Raw genomic sequence first — 16,419 nt, forward strand, 5'->3', positions numbered from 1 at the left:
CCCTTAGTTGAGTACGGGTTGGTGCAAGATCAGCATTGTATTGGTACTGTTTGTAAAAAGCAGCAGCTAATTCTTCCCAAGTATGAACCTTGGTATTTTCCAGCTGATAGTACCACTCGAGTTGTGTACCCGACAGACTTTCTTGGAAGAAGTGAATCCACAATTTGTTATCTGTTGTATGAGGTTGTATCTTCCTCACATAGGATCTCAGATGTAGTTTCGGGCAAGAAACTCCATCATATTTTGCAAAGACAGGAACTTTGAATTTTGGAGGGATAACAACATCCGAGATGAGCCCCAGATCATTGAAATCTAAGCCAGGTATTTTTTGTATCTCCATAGCTTTCATACGGTCTTCCAGCTGTTGGTATTTTTCATCATCCGGTTCGTCCCCAGAATGATCATTTTCTTCATTTGAAGAGAGAGAGGGTTTAGCAGAACCCTGGTTGCTTTGATTGTCTTCTTGTTCATCATCACCGACTGTTTCAGGGATCGGTGGCTTTTTGAACTTTTTGACTGGGATTTTGATCTTCCTTTTCAGGTGACTCACGCCTACAGATCCTTTAGGCTTCTTTTTCTTCTTGATTATCAGGGCTTTCAGTTCTTGCTGCCCCTTTGCCAGTTCCAGAATTGCCACTTGAACTTGGGCATTCTGTGCTTCGAGATTCTTGATGCTCATTTCAGATTCCATCTCTTCTGACTGAAATAAACAGCGAGAAGATGAGAAATCCGTCATGTGAACCTGTTATGCAATGTGTATGACTGGATGCCATGTGTATGCAATGTATGAAATGTATGTGCAATGTATATGAATGCAATGTATGAAATGTATATGCAATGCATGAAGTGAAATGTGTGTGCAATGTTTCAAGGATCTTAGAGTTTAGATTTGTTAAAGAAGAAACAAATGTTAGTTAATCAATTTATTTCTTTTTTCTTTTTTTTTTTGCTTCTTTTTTCTTTGCCTCATTTGGGCTTACAAGACAGAAATAAAATAAATGATCCTTCAGGTCTCCCGTGGACGCTTTCTCTTTGCCCCCAGGAATGTGTTGATCTGCTGTTCTTCTTGAAGCTGTCCGGTGAGCTCCAATATCCTTCTCTCATAGTCTTGACAGTATGATTTGAAGGTGTCTCTTTCCTCTTTGAGTTGAACCCAAGATTTTTGCAACTCTTCTAGGTCAGTTGGCATGTCCGGGTGTAGAATAACTTGAGGTTCATATCCTTCGACCTCTGGTTCAATAGTCACAGGTAGAACAGCAGGATATGGCATAAGGAGTTTCTGAGCATGAGTACGGACCCATCTGAGGTAAGGTTCCATAGGAATAGAATTCCATTGCCCCAGATTTTTGCTTTCTATTCTATAGACACTGCCCCATGCATGTATGAACCTTCGTCGGTGTCTATGAGAATCATTCTCGTAATCAAACACAATGCCATGGATAATCATGTCATGAGGGCCGTTGCTCCTTGCATATCCGAATTGGCGTAGAGCTAAAGAGGGATTGTAAGTGATGCCTCCTTTGATGCCAAGGAGTGGCACATTAGGGTACTCTCCACAATGATCAATGATAGTAATGTCTCTTTGAAAAAAGTTGTTCCACCGGATATCTGAATGAGACAAAGACATAATCCTGCGAGACCATTGCATTCTTTGTTCATTTCTCAACACTGATCGGGGAAGATGAAATGTAAACCACCTAGCCAGTAGTGGTATACAGCACATGAGAGTTCCTCGTTTCTTCATGGTACGAGTGTGTAGAGAATGTAGAATGTCTCCCAGCAAGGTTGGTACCGGGTTACGGATTAGGAAAAGGTTGATGATGTGTACACTTATGAACTGGTCGGGATTTGGGAATAAAACCAACCCATAGATCAAAAGTGCCATAACTTCCTCAAAAGCTGGATAACTTTTGTTTTCTAGCAGTAGTCGAGCCTTTTCCAACAAGAACTTGGCAAGCAAACCCTTAACTCCACTCTTTGTTTCCCAATTGGACTCGATTTCTGATTTCCGCAGATGTAAAGCAGCAGCAACGACTTCAGGTTTTGGAATCCTTTCTAAACCAGTGAAAGGTAATTGATTTCGAACAGGCAATCCAATTAGTTCAGAGAATTCTTCCAAAGTGGGTACCAACTGGTAATCAGGAAAGGTAAAGCAATGATGTTCAGGGTCAAAGAACTGGAACAGGACCCGTATCATGTCTTCTTCAAATTTTGAGGTAACCAAATGGAGTAGGTGACCATGTCTTTCAGTGAATTGAACATTCCTGGGGAATTCTGACACTAAGTCTTTTAGTTCAGACGGTACCGTTGAGATGTTGATTCGGATGTAATCTTTGGTGGCGGGAGCCATTACCTGCAAAAACAAAGGTAAACTCTTTGATCCTTGAAGTGTTTGGTGCAAAAATGATATGCTTATGATGCAAACATGTGGCACACAAAAACAAATCAAACAATAGCCTTAGGTTTAAAGGCTTGCATGGAGCTGATAGGTGATACCCTCCCCACTGAAGTTGAGTTGGTTAAAACCTGTCCTAGAATAGCATTTGGGTTCTATGATCCTTGGAAGTAACATCTCAATACGGCGCTCGAGCGGCCGATCAAAATATTCCTCGAGGATAACTAACTTCGATCAATTTCAAAGCTAGCCACTTAATAGGCCACAAGTCAAGTTCAACTAAAAAGGTTCTAAGACAAATTAGTGTTTAATGACATTTCGGAAGCCTAATATACTCCTTGATCGTTTTCAAGGGACATCAGTATAAACCAAAGTATCGCACTAATGATGACTACCAGATCAACCATATCGGTACATGCCGTACAGTTTCCTTGGTCTATTGTCATATACTTAAGGTATCTCGAGATTCGGGTTAGAATCTTTCACACAAGCAAAATACCCAAACAAACCTTTGAAAAATAGAGCAATCAAGTCAATCAATTGAAAACATCGAAGTGATCTATTCTCTTAAGGTAACCCCTTTTGAAAACATTTTGTTTTTGAAAGTATCTCCCTAGCAGAGTCGCCAGTTCTGTGGACCTCCGATTTTTTTAATTCCGGGCCATACCTCTGATCTGTAGAGATACGTGAACTGACTCTTTTTTGTCGTTTAATGCTTTCGCATTTTTGAAATTCACAGAGTCGCCACCGACCTTTTATTTTATCCAATTAAGGAAAGGTTTATAAAAGAAACAGAAAAAAGACCTTTAAGAAATTCTGGGTAAGGGGGTAGGTTATACAAAGGGAAGGTGTTAGCACCCTTTGTATCCATGGTTATCCATGGGCTCTTAAGTTTGCTTAGCTCACTTGTTTTTCGATCACTTTTCAATTGCTCTGAAATTGCTCATATGTGGTTTCAAATACCTTTGTAATTTGAATTTTGTAATGATCCGTGTGTGGATGTATACAAAATTCTTGTTTATCTTTCGAAAGATGTTTTGAAAAGAACGTTAACTTTGTAATAACCCGTGTTTGGATGTATACAAAGTATTGTCTTTTTTGAAGGTTTAGAAAAATCAACAGTGTATGAGAATTTTGTTTGTTTTGATTTGAGCAAGCAAACTAGGAGGTCTACCCTGAGTTGTAAGGTCTTTATCCTATTTCCTTTAAAAATCTATCCTTTCACCGGATATAAAAGCAAGGTTCGATTTTGTACTCAAAACAGTGGAATTTTGACTTTGATTTTGAAAGGAATGAGAAGGGATTACCTGAAGAGGTGCAAGTGTGATTGTGATTGAATTCAGATATTTATCTTTGAAGTTAGTGATCTAACGGTTCAATTTTATCTTTGACATACACGCAGTTTATATGTGCTGGAAATTAAAATGCGGAAATGTAAAGTGCGGAAAGTAAATCTACGCTATTACATCGATTGTGCAGGAAACGTAAACTAGCCTATTTACATGAATTTGACATCCTATACATTTATCTAGGAATTTAAATTGCAAAAAATAAAAGGCATGTTTTTTTTTGGATTTTCTATGGTTTGATTTTAATTAATTAATGCATGATTAATTAAATTAAAATGAAGAAAAAGATGAAAATAGATTTAAACCTAGAAATTAAGTTTAAAATATGTACAAAAATATGTGTCAATTAATTTTAAAACAAAACTAATTTTTTTGGAATTTTTGAAATTGATTTGAAATTGATTTAAGTTAATTAAAACATAATTATGCAAATAATTATACAAATAATTAAAACTTAAAGATAAAATGATTCAAAATATGTACAAAATTAGTTTATAATATATAAACAATATTTAACACAAAGAACAATTTTTTTTTATGATTTTTTTTTGATTGGTTAGAATAATTAAAAGCAAATATATAAACATATATACTAATTAATTATGCAAAATATTGAAATTATGAAGAAAAATAAAATATTTTTATTTCAGAAAATAATATATTATTTTAGAAGTCTAAAAATATTTTTTGTGTATTTTTTGGATTTTTAAAACTATTTTTAATTAATTTAACAAAGAAATTAAAATAAAAATAAGAAATAAAAGGATACTGATCAGATGTGGAAATTAAATGAGGGAGTATGATGCGCATGCGTGTTCTGAGGCGTTGGATGAGCTGTTAAGCAAGATCAGATGGTCCAGACTTTGAGGCACATGGTACACGTTACACCTGCAAAACACTTGATTAGAGATAAATTCAAAAAACACGCGCGCGCTTCTGAACCAATGGGAGGAAGACACGTCTTCGTCTTCAACCTTCAGACAAGGCCTTTGACAGCGCTTTTGTAAAAAAGCGCTATAGTAAGTGAACCCTAAATCTGCAAAATAACGAATAGGGGTAAACAAGCATAAAAATCAGGCGCGATGGCACCATTGGATTCGTCTTGTTCCACTGAATGTAACCATGTCCTTAATTTTGCTTAATTTTGGCCCTAATGAAAAACCCTAATTTTGAACTAAGCAAACCCTAAAATGGTATATGATACAAACAACCATTAAAGTCCAATTGAAGCTCCAGAAACGACCAGAGCTTCAAACCAAACACAATTATGCATCTACATCTTGTTAAATGTGCGTGAATTATGAGATATAAGTTGGTTTTAGTTTGAACAAACCGTGGCTTTATATAGCTCGATTCAGTGAAGTTTATGACTTGGAAATGATTGGAATTGTTTCAGTGTAGCTCAGAGATGATGTTTGAATGTTTATTTTATATTGAAATGGACTGAAACTTAAAATTCGAATTTCAAGTTTCTTTGAAAATTACAAGTGGTTACAAGTATGCTATATGCTTATGGATGCTTCTGAACTCGTCTCTCTCGTTACTGAACTAAGATAGCTTATTTATAAGCTATGTGTGCTTACAATTGAAGCTAATATGTGCCTTAGTTGCCTTTGTTGAAACTTTGGTTTTTTAATATTAAAAACCTTTGAAAAATTGACCAAGTCTTGCTCTCCTTCAATGCACCTGCCTTGCTCTTCAATTCTCTGCAGAAGATGAAGATTCCTTAGGGGTGAGTCATGCTTGGAAGTTAAGCTACCATTATCCATGCATTTTCCTTTTAATTTTAATCTTAAATCAATTTCAAATCAATTTCAAAAATTCCAAAAAAAAAATAGTTTTGTTTTAAAATTAATTGACACATATTTTTGTACATATTTTAAACTTAATTTCTAGGTTTAAATCTATTTTCATCTTTTTCTTCATTTTAATTTAATTAATCATGCATTAATTAATTAAAATCAAACCATAGAAAATCCAAAAAAAACATGCCTTTTATTTTTTGCAATTTAAATTCCTAGATAAATGTATAGGATGTCAAATTCATGTAAATAGGCTAGTTTACGTTTCCTGCACAATCGATGTAATAGCGTAGATTTACTTTCCGCACCTTACATTTCCGCATTTTAATTTCCAGCACATATAAACTGCGTGTATGTCAAAGATAAAATTGAACCGTTAGATCACTAACTTCAAAGATAAATATCTGAATCCAATCACAATCACACTTGCACCTCTTCAGGTAATCCCTTCTCATTCCTTTCAAAATCAAAGTCAAAATTCCACTGTTTTGAGTACAAAATCGAACCTTGCTTTTATATCCGGTGAAAGGATAGATTTTTAAAGGAAATAGGATAAAGACCTTACAACTCAGGGTAGACCTCCTAGTTTGCTTGCTCAAATCAAAACAAACAAAATTCTCATACACTGTTGATTTTTCAAAACTTTCAAAAAAGACAATACTTTGTATACATCCAAACACGGGTTATTACAAAGTTAACGTTCTTTTCAAAACATCTTTCGAAAGATAAACAAGCATTTTGTATACATCCACACACGGATCATTACAAAATTCAAATTACAAAGGTATTTGAAACCACATATGAGCAATTTCAGAGCAATTGAAAAGTGATCGAAAAACAAGTGAGCTAAGCAAACTTAAGAGCCCATGGATAACCATGGATACAAAGGGTGCTAACACCTTCCCTTTGTATAACCTACCCCCTTACCCAGAATTTCTTAAAGGTCTTTTTTCTGTTTCTTTTATAAACCTTTCCTTAATTGGATAAAATAAAAGGTCGGTGGCGACTCTGTGAATTTTCAAAAATGCGAAAGCATTAAGCGACAAAAAAGAGTCAGTTCACGTATCTCTACAGAACAGAGGTATGGCCCGGGATTAAAAAAATCGGAGGTCCACAGAACTGGCGACTCTGCTGGGGACCTCCGATTTTTTTAATTCCGGGCCATACCTCTGATCTGTAGAGATACGTGAACTGACTCTTTTTTGTCGTTTAATGCTTTCGCATTTTTGAAATTCACAGAGTCGCCACCGACCTTTTATTTTATCCAATTAAGGAAAGGTTTATAAAAGAAACAGAAAAAAGACCTTTAAGAAATTCTGGGTAAGGGGGTAGGTTATACAAAGGGAAGGTGTTAGCACCCTTTGTATCCATGGTTATCCATGGGCTCTTAAGTTTGCTTAGCTCACTTGTTTTTCGATCACTTTTCAATTGCTCTGAAATTGCTCATATGTGGTTTCAAATACCTTTGTAATTTGAATTTTGTAATGATCCGTGTGTGGATGTATACAAAATTCTTGTTTATCTTTCGAAAGATGTTTTGAAAAGAACGTTAACTTTGTAATAACCCGTGTTTGGATGTATACAAAGTATTGTCTTTTTTGAAGGTTTAGAAAAATCAACAGTGTATGAGAATTTTGTTTGTTTTGATTTGAGCAAGCAAACTAGGAGGTCTACCCTGAGTTGTAAGGTCTTTATCCTATTTCCTTTAAAAATCTATCCTTTCACCGGATATAAAAGCAAGGTTCGATTTTGTACTCAAAACAGTGGAATTTTGACTTTGATTTTGAAAGGAATGAGAAGGGATTACCTGAAGAGGTGCAAGTGTGATTGTGATTGGATTCAGATATTTATCTTTGAAGTTAGTGATTGTAATACGGTGAACTGACTTTTTATCAATCGAAATGTCGCGGTAAGCAAGAGTCGCCACCGACTTTTATTTTATCCAAACAAATTCGGAAAGGCAAAAAGAAACAGAAAAAAAACCTTTTTAAAGAAATCTAAGTTCGGGGGGTAATTTATGCAAAGGGAAGGTGTAAGGCACCCTTTGCATCCATGGTTTTCCATGGGCTCTTAATTGCTTTGCTTGCTCGTTTGTTTTTTGGAAGAAGTAGATGAAAGAAAAAAGTGGACTTTAGCTCGTAAATGAGCGTAGCCAGTTTTCAAAGAATTGTGAGAAAGAATATTAAAGATGAGCATTGCAAAGCAATTAGGGGCAATTACCTTAAACTCAGATGATAGGTCTCTTTTTAGCCTTTCAGAATGAAAGGGTCTATCCTTGCCATAAGAGGGCAGGAAGTCTTTCGTTTGGAGGTTAAAGGGTCATCGAATTATCGTTCACCTTAAGACTGTCCCATGCCATAGAGAGGCAGGTAGTCTAAAGGGAAGGATCAGAATAGCCTTTCGTGGGCAGCCAGAGGATACCTCAGCCTTTTCGTAGGCAACTTCCGAGGGTCAAGGTCATATCTAGTGTATCGAAGGCAGCATCATTTTAGGGTCTCATGACCTTTGTATTTGTCGAGGCAACATGGCTGAGGTATCCTCGTATTCGAGGGACATGGCTATTCTGCAAAAAACACAAGGCAACAGGCAACAAGGCAACAGGCAACAAGGCAATAGAGAGGTTACCCCAAAAGTGTGCGTGGGTGCAACAATCACGTGATTAATTCAGAAATTTTATCTTGTAATTAAGTCATTCTAATTCAGTTCAAGACTTGCACTCCCTAAGATTACTAACCACACAGTAATATAACAGTATAATTAAAGCAATATGGGGAAGGGAAATTGCAACCAGCGGAGGAGAGGGGAATTGAAACCAGCGGGGTATAATTAAAAATTAAAACAAAAAATATTAGAGTTAGGGTTTAGGGTTACCGATACTCGTAGCTTTGGCGATGGCGATTGACAAACCCTGGAGATTGGAAAAGAAAGAATAAACAGAAAAATGGGTGAGTGCATTATCGGTTCGGAGGTAAACGAAATTAACCTTAAAATAAGAAATTAAAAAACGAATAGATAAACGAAAGATACTTAGCTTTGTATTTGATCTGATATGGTTGGCGGTCGGAGGAAACCTCGGAGGTAACCTTGGCTTCAATTGGAAGGTTGATGGGCAAAGGTTCGCCTCGAGCCTTAAGCATTAAACCTGATCATCAGAGAATTTGACAAAAATATAAGTGTAGGAGGAGTTCTATTGACGAGGAAATTAAACCCCAATTGCATGAAATAAATAACAATAATAATAAAAGAAGGGTTTAGAACTTAGCTTCGTTCTTTTGACGTGGCGCGTAGTCGGAAGGTTTTTGTAAAGATAATCCTGAAAAGGCACAGAAAAGAAACAAACATCTTCAGTGTATGGGCTGATCGTCATAAACCCTGGTTAGGGTATGAATTAAATAAGACAATATAAACGATTTAATTAACTATTGGTCTCGCGACCTAATTAATCAAATCGGAAAAGAAAAATAAAATCGGGCGCAAAAATATTTTTATGAATTTTTATGAATTAAAATAGAATATATATGGATTATTGAAAATAAATAAGATATCTAATTATATAAATAAAATAGATAAATAAATAAATAAATATATTATTATATAAAAAAGGTTTTTAGAAAATATATAGTTTTTATAAAACAAATAAAAAAACTAAAATAAAGAGAAAAACAAAAAGAAATTTGAAGAAACTTAGCTGGTGGAATCTAGTGTGGTTGAACCTTGAGGGACTACCATGGGGCGTCTTGCCAGGGCCGTCAGATTTGGGGAATCGGAAATCCTATGGTGAAGCTCTGAGGGCGTATGGGCCACACCTGTGCGTGAGGGGCATTGGATCCTCAAATAACATTTTGTAAAAAATATCTGGTCCGGCCAGGTATCGAACTCAGGTTCATGGAGTTTCCAATCACGCGCCCAGCCATCAGTACCAAGAGTGCCATCTTGTTATTATATTATCAGAATTAACATATATATATATATAAAAAAATCAGTTTAATTTTGAATCAAAAATCCCGCGCCCAGACTTGTCTTCCTCGTGGAGGCCGGGACTTTTGCCAACGGTTTCAGACTACTTTTACCTACAGTTTGTTGCCATGGCTAAAGGACCTGAAATTCTCAACATCACAGAATAACAGCTATAAACGAAATGTAAACACATCATGCGATTCGGAATCGTCTCCTGAGAACGTCAGTAGCATTAGTTTTGTTTAATTCATCCTAAAATTAAAACCCCCAAAAGAGTTCCTTCGAACCCTAACAATGGCAGGTTGCTATCCCTGTACCAAAACTTGCAATTAATGATTTAAACACGCTCTAAACATGATTATGAACATAATTAAGCAACCAATTTATGTGAATAATGCATGAATTTACGAAATCGAAGTTATAAAAGTATGGCCAAACCGTGAATGAACAGTAGTGTATTCTTGATGCTTTAAGCCTGGAAATTGATGGGGAAACGATAGAGAGTGTTCCCTGATCGTGTGTAAGCCTTCAAATGTCGCTGAATCTTCTCCAACCTCTCAAACTGATTTCACGATTTTCTTCACTTTTTGGACTTATCTCTGTCTGCAGAATCCTTGTCCATTCGCCCCCTGCTTCTGAATCCGTTTTGGCAGTTATAGAGAGTACATTAGGGTAACAAATTTGATCAAAATCTTTGCAATTAGTATGATTGGATGTGAAATATTTTTTATTGAAATTTGATTGAAAAATTGCCAATTTGGTACCAAATCTCTCAAAACGAATTTCTTCTAGTTTGCCTTGATTTTTGATGAGATATTGGATCTAATTTAGAATCAAATATAGTCTTTGATTATTTCTAGTATTTTATTTAATTTAATTTGAATTCAAATGATCAAATCCAAAATAAAAATAAATAATAAACACTAAAAATAAATGAAATGGCCTATGGATCATAGATGGTCCATGAATCAAGTTAGGGATCAATTATTTGGGCCCATTTAGTCTAAAGACTTTAAATTCACCACTTTGGCCTTCATATATTTTCTCGAAATTGTTCGACTTTAACAAGTCATAAATCCTTCAATATTTACTGTATGGAGTTATTCTAGGACTTTCTAGAAATCTTGGAGAGTCCTCTAACCAGTGTCTTCAGTATCATATCAAAATTATTTTCCATGCTCATTTTATGTCCTTTTGAAAAAAAGTGTCTTTTGTTGACTTTTGAAAAGGACCTATAATGTTTTGGTCCATATCTCTCAAATGAAGCGTTTTTAGACTTGACATGTGAGACACAATTTTGTAGAGAATAAAATTTCCTTCAAGATGAGCTTTGGATGAGAAATTTTTGATGTTCCATGTGAGAGTTATGGATGGTCAAAGTTCAGTTGACTTTTCCTATGAAAACCCTAATTTAGAAACTTTTGGATTTTGATGATTCTGGAGCTTTTCCTTGATGAATCATGATCGATCCTTGAAAAAAATAATGAATGATACTTCATAATGAGGATGTTGACCAAAAATCAGAAGTTTTGACTGTAGTTTTTCCAAAGTTTGACTTTTAGTCCAACTAGTCAATTATTGATCGTTTGAGCAATTGACTGAGTAATCTTTTGAATCAGGGCTTGAAACTTGGCCTGAGGATACTATGAGGCATATGAGAGACCATGAATTCCACTTGAATTGTCAGAACTTGATTTTACTTTGAAAATATCGAAACCCTAATTTGAGGATGGTTGTTTTAGGAGAGTGTACAGTCAATCAAGTCTTGAGCTTCTGATACTCAAATAAGCTTGAGCATAAAATGTAGTGGGCAAATTTTGGGGTATGACAGTGATCTAACGGTTCAATTTTATCTTTGACATACACGCAGTTTATATGTGCTGGAAATTAAAATGCGGAAATGTAAAGTGCGGAAAGTAAATCTACGCTATTACATCGATTGTGCAGGAAACGTAAACTAGCCTATTTACATGAATTTGACATCCTATACATTTATCTAGGAATTTAAATTGCAAAAAATAAAAGGCATGTTTTTTTTTGGATTTTCTATGGTTTGATTTTAATTAATTAATGCATGATTAATTAAATTAAAATGAAGAAAAAGATGAAAATAGATTTAAACCTAGAAATTAAGTTTAAAATATGTACAAAAATATGTGTCAATTAATTTTAAAACAAAACTAATTTTTTTGGAATTTTTGAAATTGATTTGAAATTGATTTAAGTTAATTAAAACATAATTATGCAAATAATTATACAAATAATTAAAACTTAAAGATAAAATGATTCAAAATATGTACAAAATTAGTTTATAATATATAAACAATATTTAACACAAAGAACAATTTTTTTTTATGATTTTTTTTTGATTGGTTAGAATAATTAAAAGCAAATATATAAATATATATACTAATTAATTATGCAAAATATTGAAATTATGAAGAAAAATAAAATATTTTTATTTCAGAAAATAATATATTATTTTAGAAGTCTAAAAATATTTTTTGTGTATTTTTTGGATTTTTAAAACTATTTTTAATTAATTTAACAAAGAAATTAAAATAAAAATAAGAAATAAAAGGATACTGACACTAGTACAAAAATGTTATTTTACACCCGTTTTTTATTAAATTTACACCCATTATTTTTAATAAAAATCGGGTGTATATCCACAGGGTGAGAAATGTCTAACAAATTTACACCCGTTAATTTTAACAAAAATCGGGTGTAATTGGGCGTAATTACGTTTTTAATTACACCCTGTTTTAATAAAAATCGGGTGTAATTGGGCGTAATTACGTTTTTAATTACACCCTATTTTAATAAAAATCGGGTGTAATTGGGCATAATTACGTTTTTAATTACACCCTATTTTAGTAAAAATCGGGTGTAATTGGACATAATTACGTTTTAATTACACCCTGTTTTAATAAAAATCGGGTGTAATTGGGCGTAATTACGTTTTAATCACACCCTATTTTAATTAAAATCGGGTGTAGATACGTTCTTAATTACACCCTATTTAATAAAAATTGGGTGTAAATACGCCATTTATGAATGAACAATTATATTATATTTAAATCTATTTACACCCTATTTCATATACACCATTTAGTTATCTTTCATTTTCAGTCATAATATTGCAAATACTATAAAATCATACACATAAAAATCATATTTTAACTAAGTCAAAATATTTTTAATATTAACCAAAAAGTATACAAAATCATGTGCATTCATAATATTTCAAGTACTATAAAATCATACACATAAAAATTATATTTTAACCAAGCCATGCTTGACGGTTAACTTCGGTGTTCTCTAGTCCAATTGAATCCAACCGCTTTCCACATGTAGCATTGGATTCATCCATGGCCAAAATACCACGCCCTGGAGAAGCAATTGCTTTCCACAATTCAATCCGGAGGAAGACCTTCTACATTCGTGTACACCGACTTCATCTTCTCAAGCAAAGTCTACAAAATTATGCATTATATAGCAATTCAGAGCCACACAACAAACTTCTAATTTCTTAAAAACTACGAGGTTAAAAAATGTTTTACCGTTTTGCCAGCCTTGTCAATCCCTAAAATGAGTACGTGAAGCTCTAACTTGTTGAACATGTACTGCGAAAGTCCATAAAATAATGAAAAATAATTGTCAACACTTAAATATTGCAAAATATGCATGCACTAGTCTTTCCTCAATTATTGTATTTAGAAATTAAATCTTTTCAACCTGAAAAAAAGCAAAATTATAGAATTGCTAATTCAGGCACATACCTTTTTGTTACTTGCAGCATCTTCGGCGTGCTTCACCAATGCCATGCCTTCGGTGGTAACATTATGGGAAGAGGGAAAAAAGTTAAAGATAATTATTAAAAATAAATAAAATTGAATGTAAAGCTAACATTTCTCAAATTATAATTACTAAGGTTTCCTAATGATGATTTGCAAAAAAGCTGATTACTACTCCTACTCTATGCATGTGTATTCAAAAGCAAGAGAGTTTAAAGATACAACCTGAAGTGTATCTTCTGTTGGTAAAGATTCACATCTACCTCCCAAAGTTCCAACTCCTTGTTCTTTCATTGTTCCAATTTTAATAATCTTTTGCACAAATAATATAACAACCTAAACATTTAAATACATGTTTTATTAGTCACATGTTTATTTTCTAGGTAGACACCTCTACATAAAAGACAAACTTCAGATCTATCAAACCAACCTTGCTAATGTAGGTGGAAAAGTTTATAGAGGACCGAACAACACAATATGACAAAGTATTACAAACCAGAACCATCATGTTTTCAATTAAACGCTTGTTATGATCATCCTTGAGTTTAGCAACCGTTAAGTCAAGACAGAGTTGCGCAGATCCAAGCAACATTTGAATAATTTTATCAGTAAATTTGTCAATACTCACTCTCGGGCAACGACAGATTTGATCCAGAACCTGCACAATGTTAACATCTATTCAATTAGTAATACAAACTTTAAACTAGCATTATCATGTGTTCTGTATTGATTTCAAATATACCTTTAAGATGATATATTTTGTCGTGTGTTCTATATTGCTCAATTTTCCTTCAAGTGATATTATAGATTCCATGACCTTCAAATGTTACAAGATAAATAAATTAGTACAGCAAAAAAATCATTTCATAAATATTTGACACCTTTATGATGTCTGAATTTGTCACAAATTCAATCAAATTTGGAATGATATATACCAAGATCATAAGGTACATCAAGCCTATTCGTGAACGGTCATATTTACCCAATTTAAAATAGAATTAGCAGAAATACTCGCCTGAATAGCTTCTTGCTCTTTGAAGTTATCTGGCCCAACTTTCCTTACAAGATATACCATGCATTCAAGATATTTGGCAAGGACCAACAGTCTAGATAAACTGTGCTTATTAAACACAATGACTTTCAGTGCTTCCATTGTGCTATCGTAATAATTTTGGCGAAAAGTTCTCTGCATGCAACAATTGCATATCAAATCACATTAGGTTAACTGTTTACCGTAATCAAAACCTATGACCTCGGATATTAATGTATACCGGCATTAATATTTTGTACCTGTACACGGGCACAAGAGTAACTTCTAATGGAGGGGACTAGTGTAGCCAATAACTTCTTGTGATACCGGCCATTCATTAATAGTTCCTTATATTCAGTCAAACACTTAATTGCATGCATAGTAGCACAGAGTACTCGGGAGTCCGGATCATCTAGTGACTTAAGAACCATATTCACAACTTGATCAAAGTACTGCACCATGTCCTGTGGTGGCAAAAGGGAAGAAAGAATCATATATGAATGAAATTGTTAGCATCATAAAATTAAGCTAGTTTTGCAGGACTATTCCCCATTTTCGTTGAGGAGCTCCCGTCTTCCACTTGCTCTGAGTAACTCAGGACATCACCCTCAAGTCAACTTCAAACCAAATACACACACAAATATCAGTAAAGGAAATAGCTAATAGCCGCTCAAACTAACTTACCAAACTAACAATAATAACAATAACATACTAACTAACTTTCAGTTGCAATTTTGACTGGGTCTAATAACGTATACTTCAATGCTATTGGCTTATTTGGTTTCATATTTTTATCATTTAAACTTCAAAATTAATCAATTATATCAAGCTTCATAATTCAGATTTATATATATGTCAACATTTCCAATAACCAAAAAGGGAAAGAAGAAAAGCCGGATTATATCATGACAGTAGAAGCAGGCAGTAGAAAGCAGCAGCTTAATCATACTATATGATATAATAATCAATTAATCATCAGGTCTTGAATAAAATATAACATGATCCAATCAGTAAGGTAAGACCTAATGTGAACAAAAATATGATAACACTAATTTCCTTCATAACCAGATTCAAGTGGCTGTATATTTTAACACACACATTCTTTATATGAAAAGAATTTCCAGAATATTCTTAATCTATGACGTAAACCTAAAACTTGGTCAATTAAATTTAAATATATAAAATCCAATTATATAATCCATTTGCATAACACAACTAACAGACCAAGATACTAGAATCTGTGGGCCTATACAATGAACAACATAGTATAATATAATGATTTAGACTATGTCTTTTTAACTTCTCACACGTTATTCTGATATATTAATGCTTAGTCTAAAGTTTTGATGCATTATTCTCTGATATAGTCACTACTTAAGTTTCATTTTCATGAAGAAAAATATCTTCACCATGAATCATGTTGTGTTTAACTTCATTTTCTTCACACTGAGCATTTTTCTTTCATTAAAAACGAAGGCACAACAGAATTACTCAGGAAATTCGATATTCACCTGCGAGAATAGCGATGATATGGGACCTTCGCCCGCATTTCTTTACACCTGCAATGGCTTCAACAAATCCTGCATGGCTTTTCTGAGCTTCAGATCCAAAACTCCTTACAACTCCGTCAACGCGATTTCAAACCTCACGTCATCAAACCCGAAAGAGCTCGCCCGAATCAATGGTGCCACTTTGCTCACAGTTTTCCCGCCTGGTAAAGAGGTTATTGTTCCTGTGAACTGCTCTTGTTTAACCAATAATTATTATCAAGCTGAAACGAAATATGTATTGGGTCAAAACCCGACATATTTCACAGTAGCAAACGATACATTCCAGGGTTTGACGACGTGTGATTCTCTGATGCGTGCGAATCTATATGGAGTACTTGATTTGCATCCAGGAATGGAGTTACAGGTTCCACTTCGATGCGCTTGTCCAACATATCATCAGAAAACAAATGGCACCAAGTATTTACTCACATACTCTGTAACCTGGGGAGATAACATTTCAAATATTGCTACAAGGTTCAATGTAACAGAAGGTAATCTAGTTGATGCTAATGGTTTTTCCATCTATTAAAGTTGGCTGC

At 34.1% G+C, this 16,419-nt stretch overlaps 1 protein-coding gene across 1 annotated transcript; it reads right to left on the bottom strand.

The window, feature by feature from the left end:
- Positions 1–13,445: 13,445 nt before the first annotated feature.
- Positions 13,446–15,093, bottom strand: LOC131594466 (uncharacterized). The gene is made up of 5 exons (XM_058866636.1): positions 14,591–15,093; positions 14,283–14,486; positions 14,043–14,117; positions 13,731–13,958; positions 13,446–13,636 (listed from the first exon to the last, which is right to left on the bottom strand). The coding sequence occupies exons 1-5, from the start codon at positions 14,822–14,824 to the stop codon at positions 13,478–13,480; spliced, it is 900 nt and encodes a 299-aa protein (XP_058722619.1). The 5' UTR covers positions 14,825–15,093; the 3' UTR covers positions 13,446–13,477.
- Between the last annotated feature and the right edge of the window lie 1,326 nt (positions 15,094–16,419).

This window comes from Vicia villosa, linkage group LG1, assembly GCF_029867415.1.
Source record: "Vicia villosa cultivar HV-30 ecotype Madison, WI linkage group LG1, Vvil1.0, whole genome shotgun sequence".
NCBI classification, from domain to species: Eukaryota; Viridiplantae; Streptophyta; class Magnoliopsida; order Fabales; family Fabaceae; genus Vicia; species Vicia villosa.

What these genes read in the sequence shown, in the direction of transcription:
- LOC131594466 (XM_058866636.1), bottom strand. Translation starts at nt 14,824, where the DNA reads ATGATTCTTTCTTCCCTTTTGCCACCACAGGACATGGTGCAGTACTTT. An exon ending in CTAATTCTATTTTAAATTGG is followed by an intron (nt 14,118 to 14,282) that starts GTAAATATGACC and finishes TAACATTTGAAG; the next exon opens with GTCATGGAATCTATAATATC. An exon ending in CAAAATATATCATCTTAAAG is followed by an intron (nt 13,959 to 14,042) that starts GTATATTTGAAA and finishes AACATTGTGCAG; the next exon opens with GTTCTGGATCAAATCTGTCG.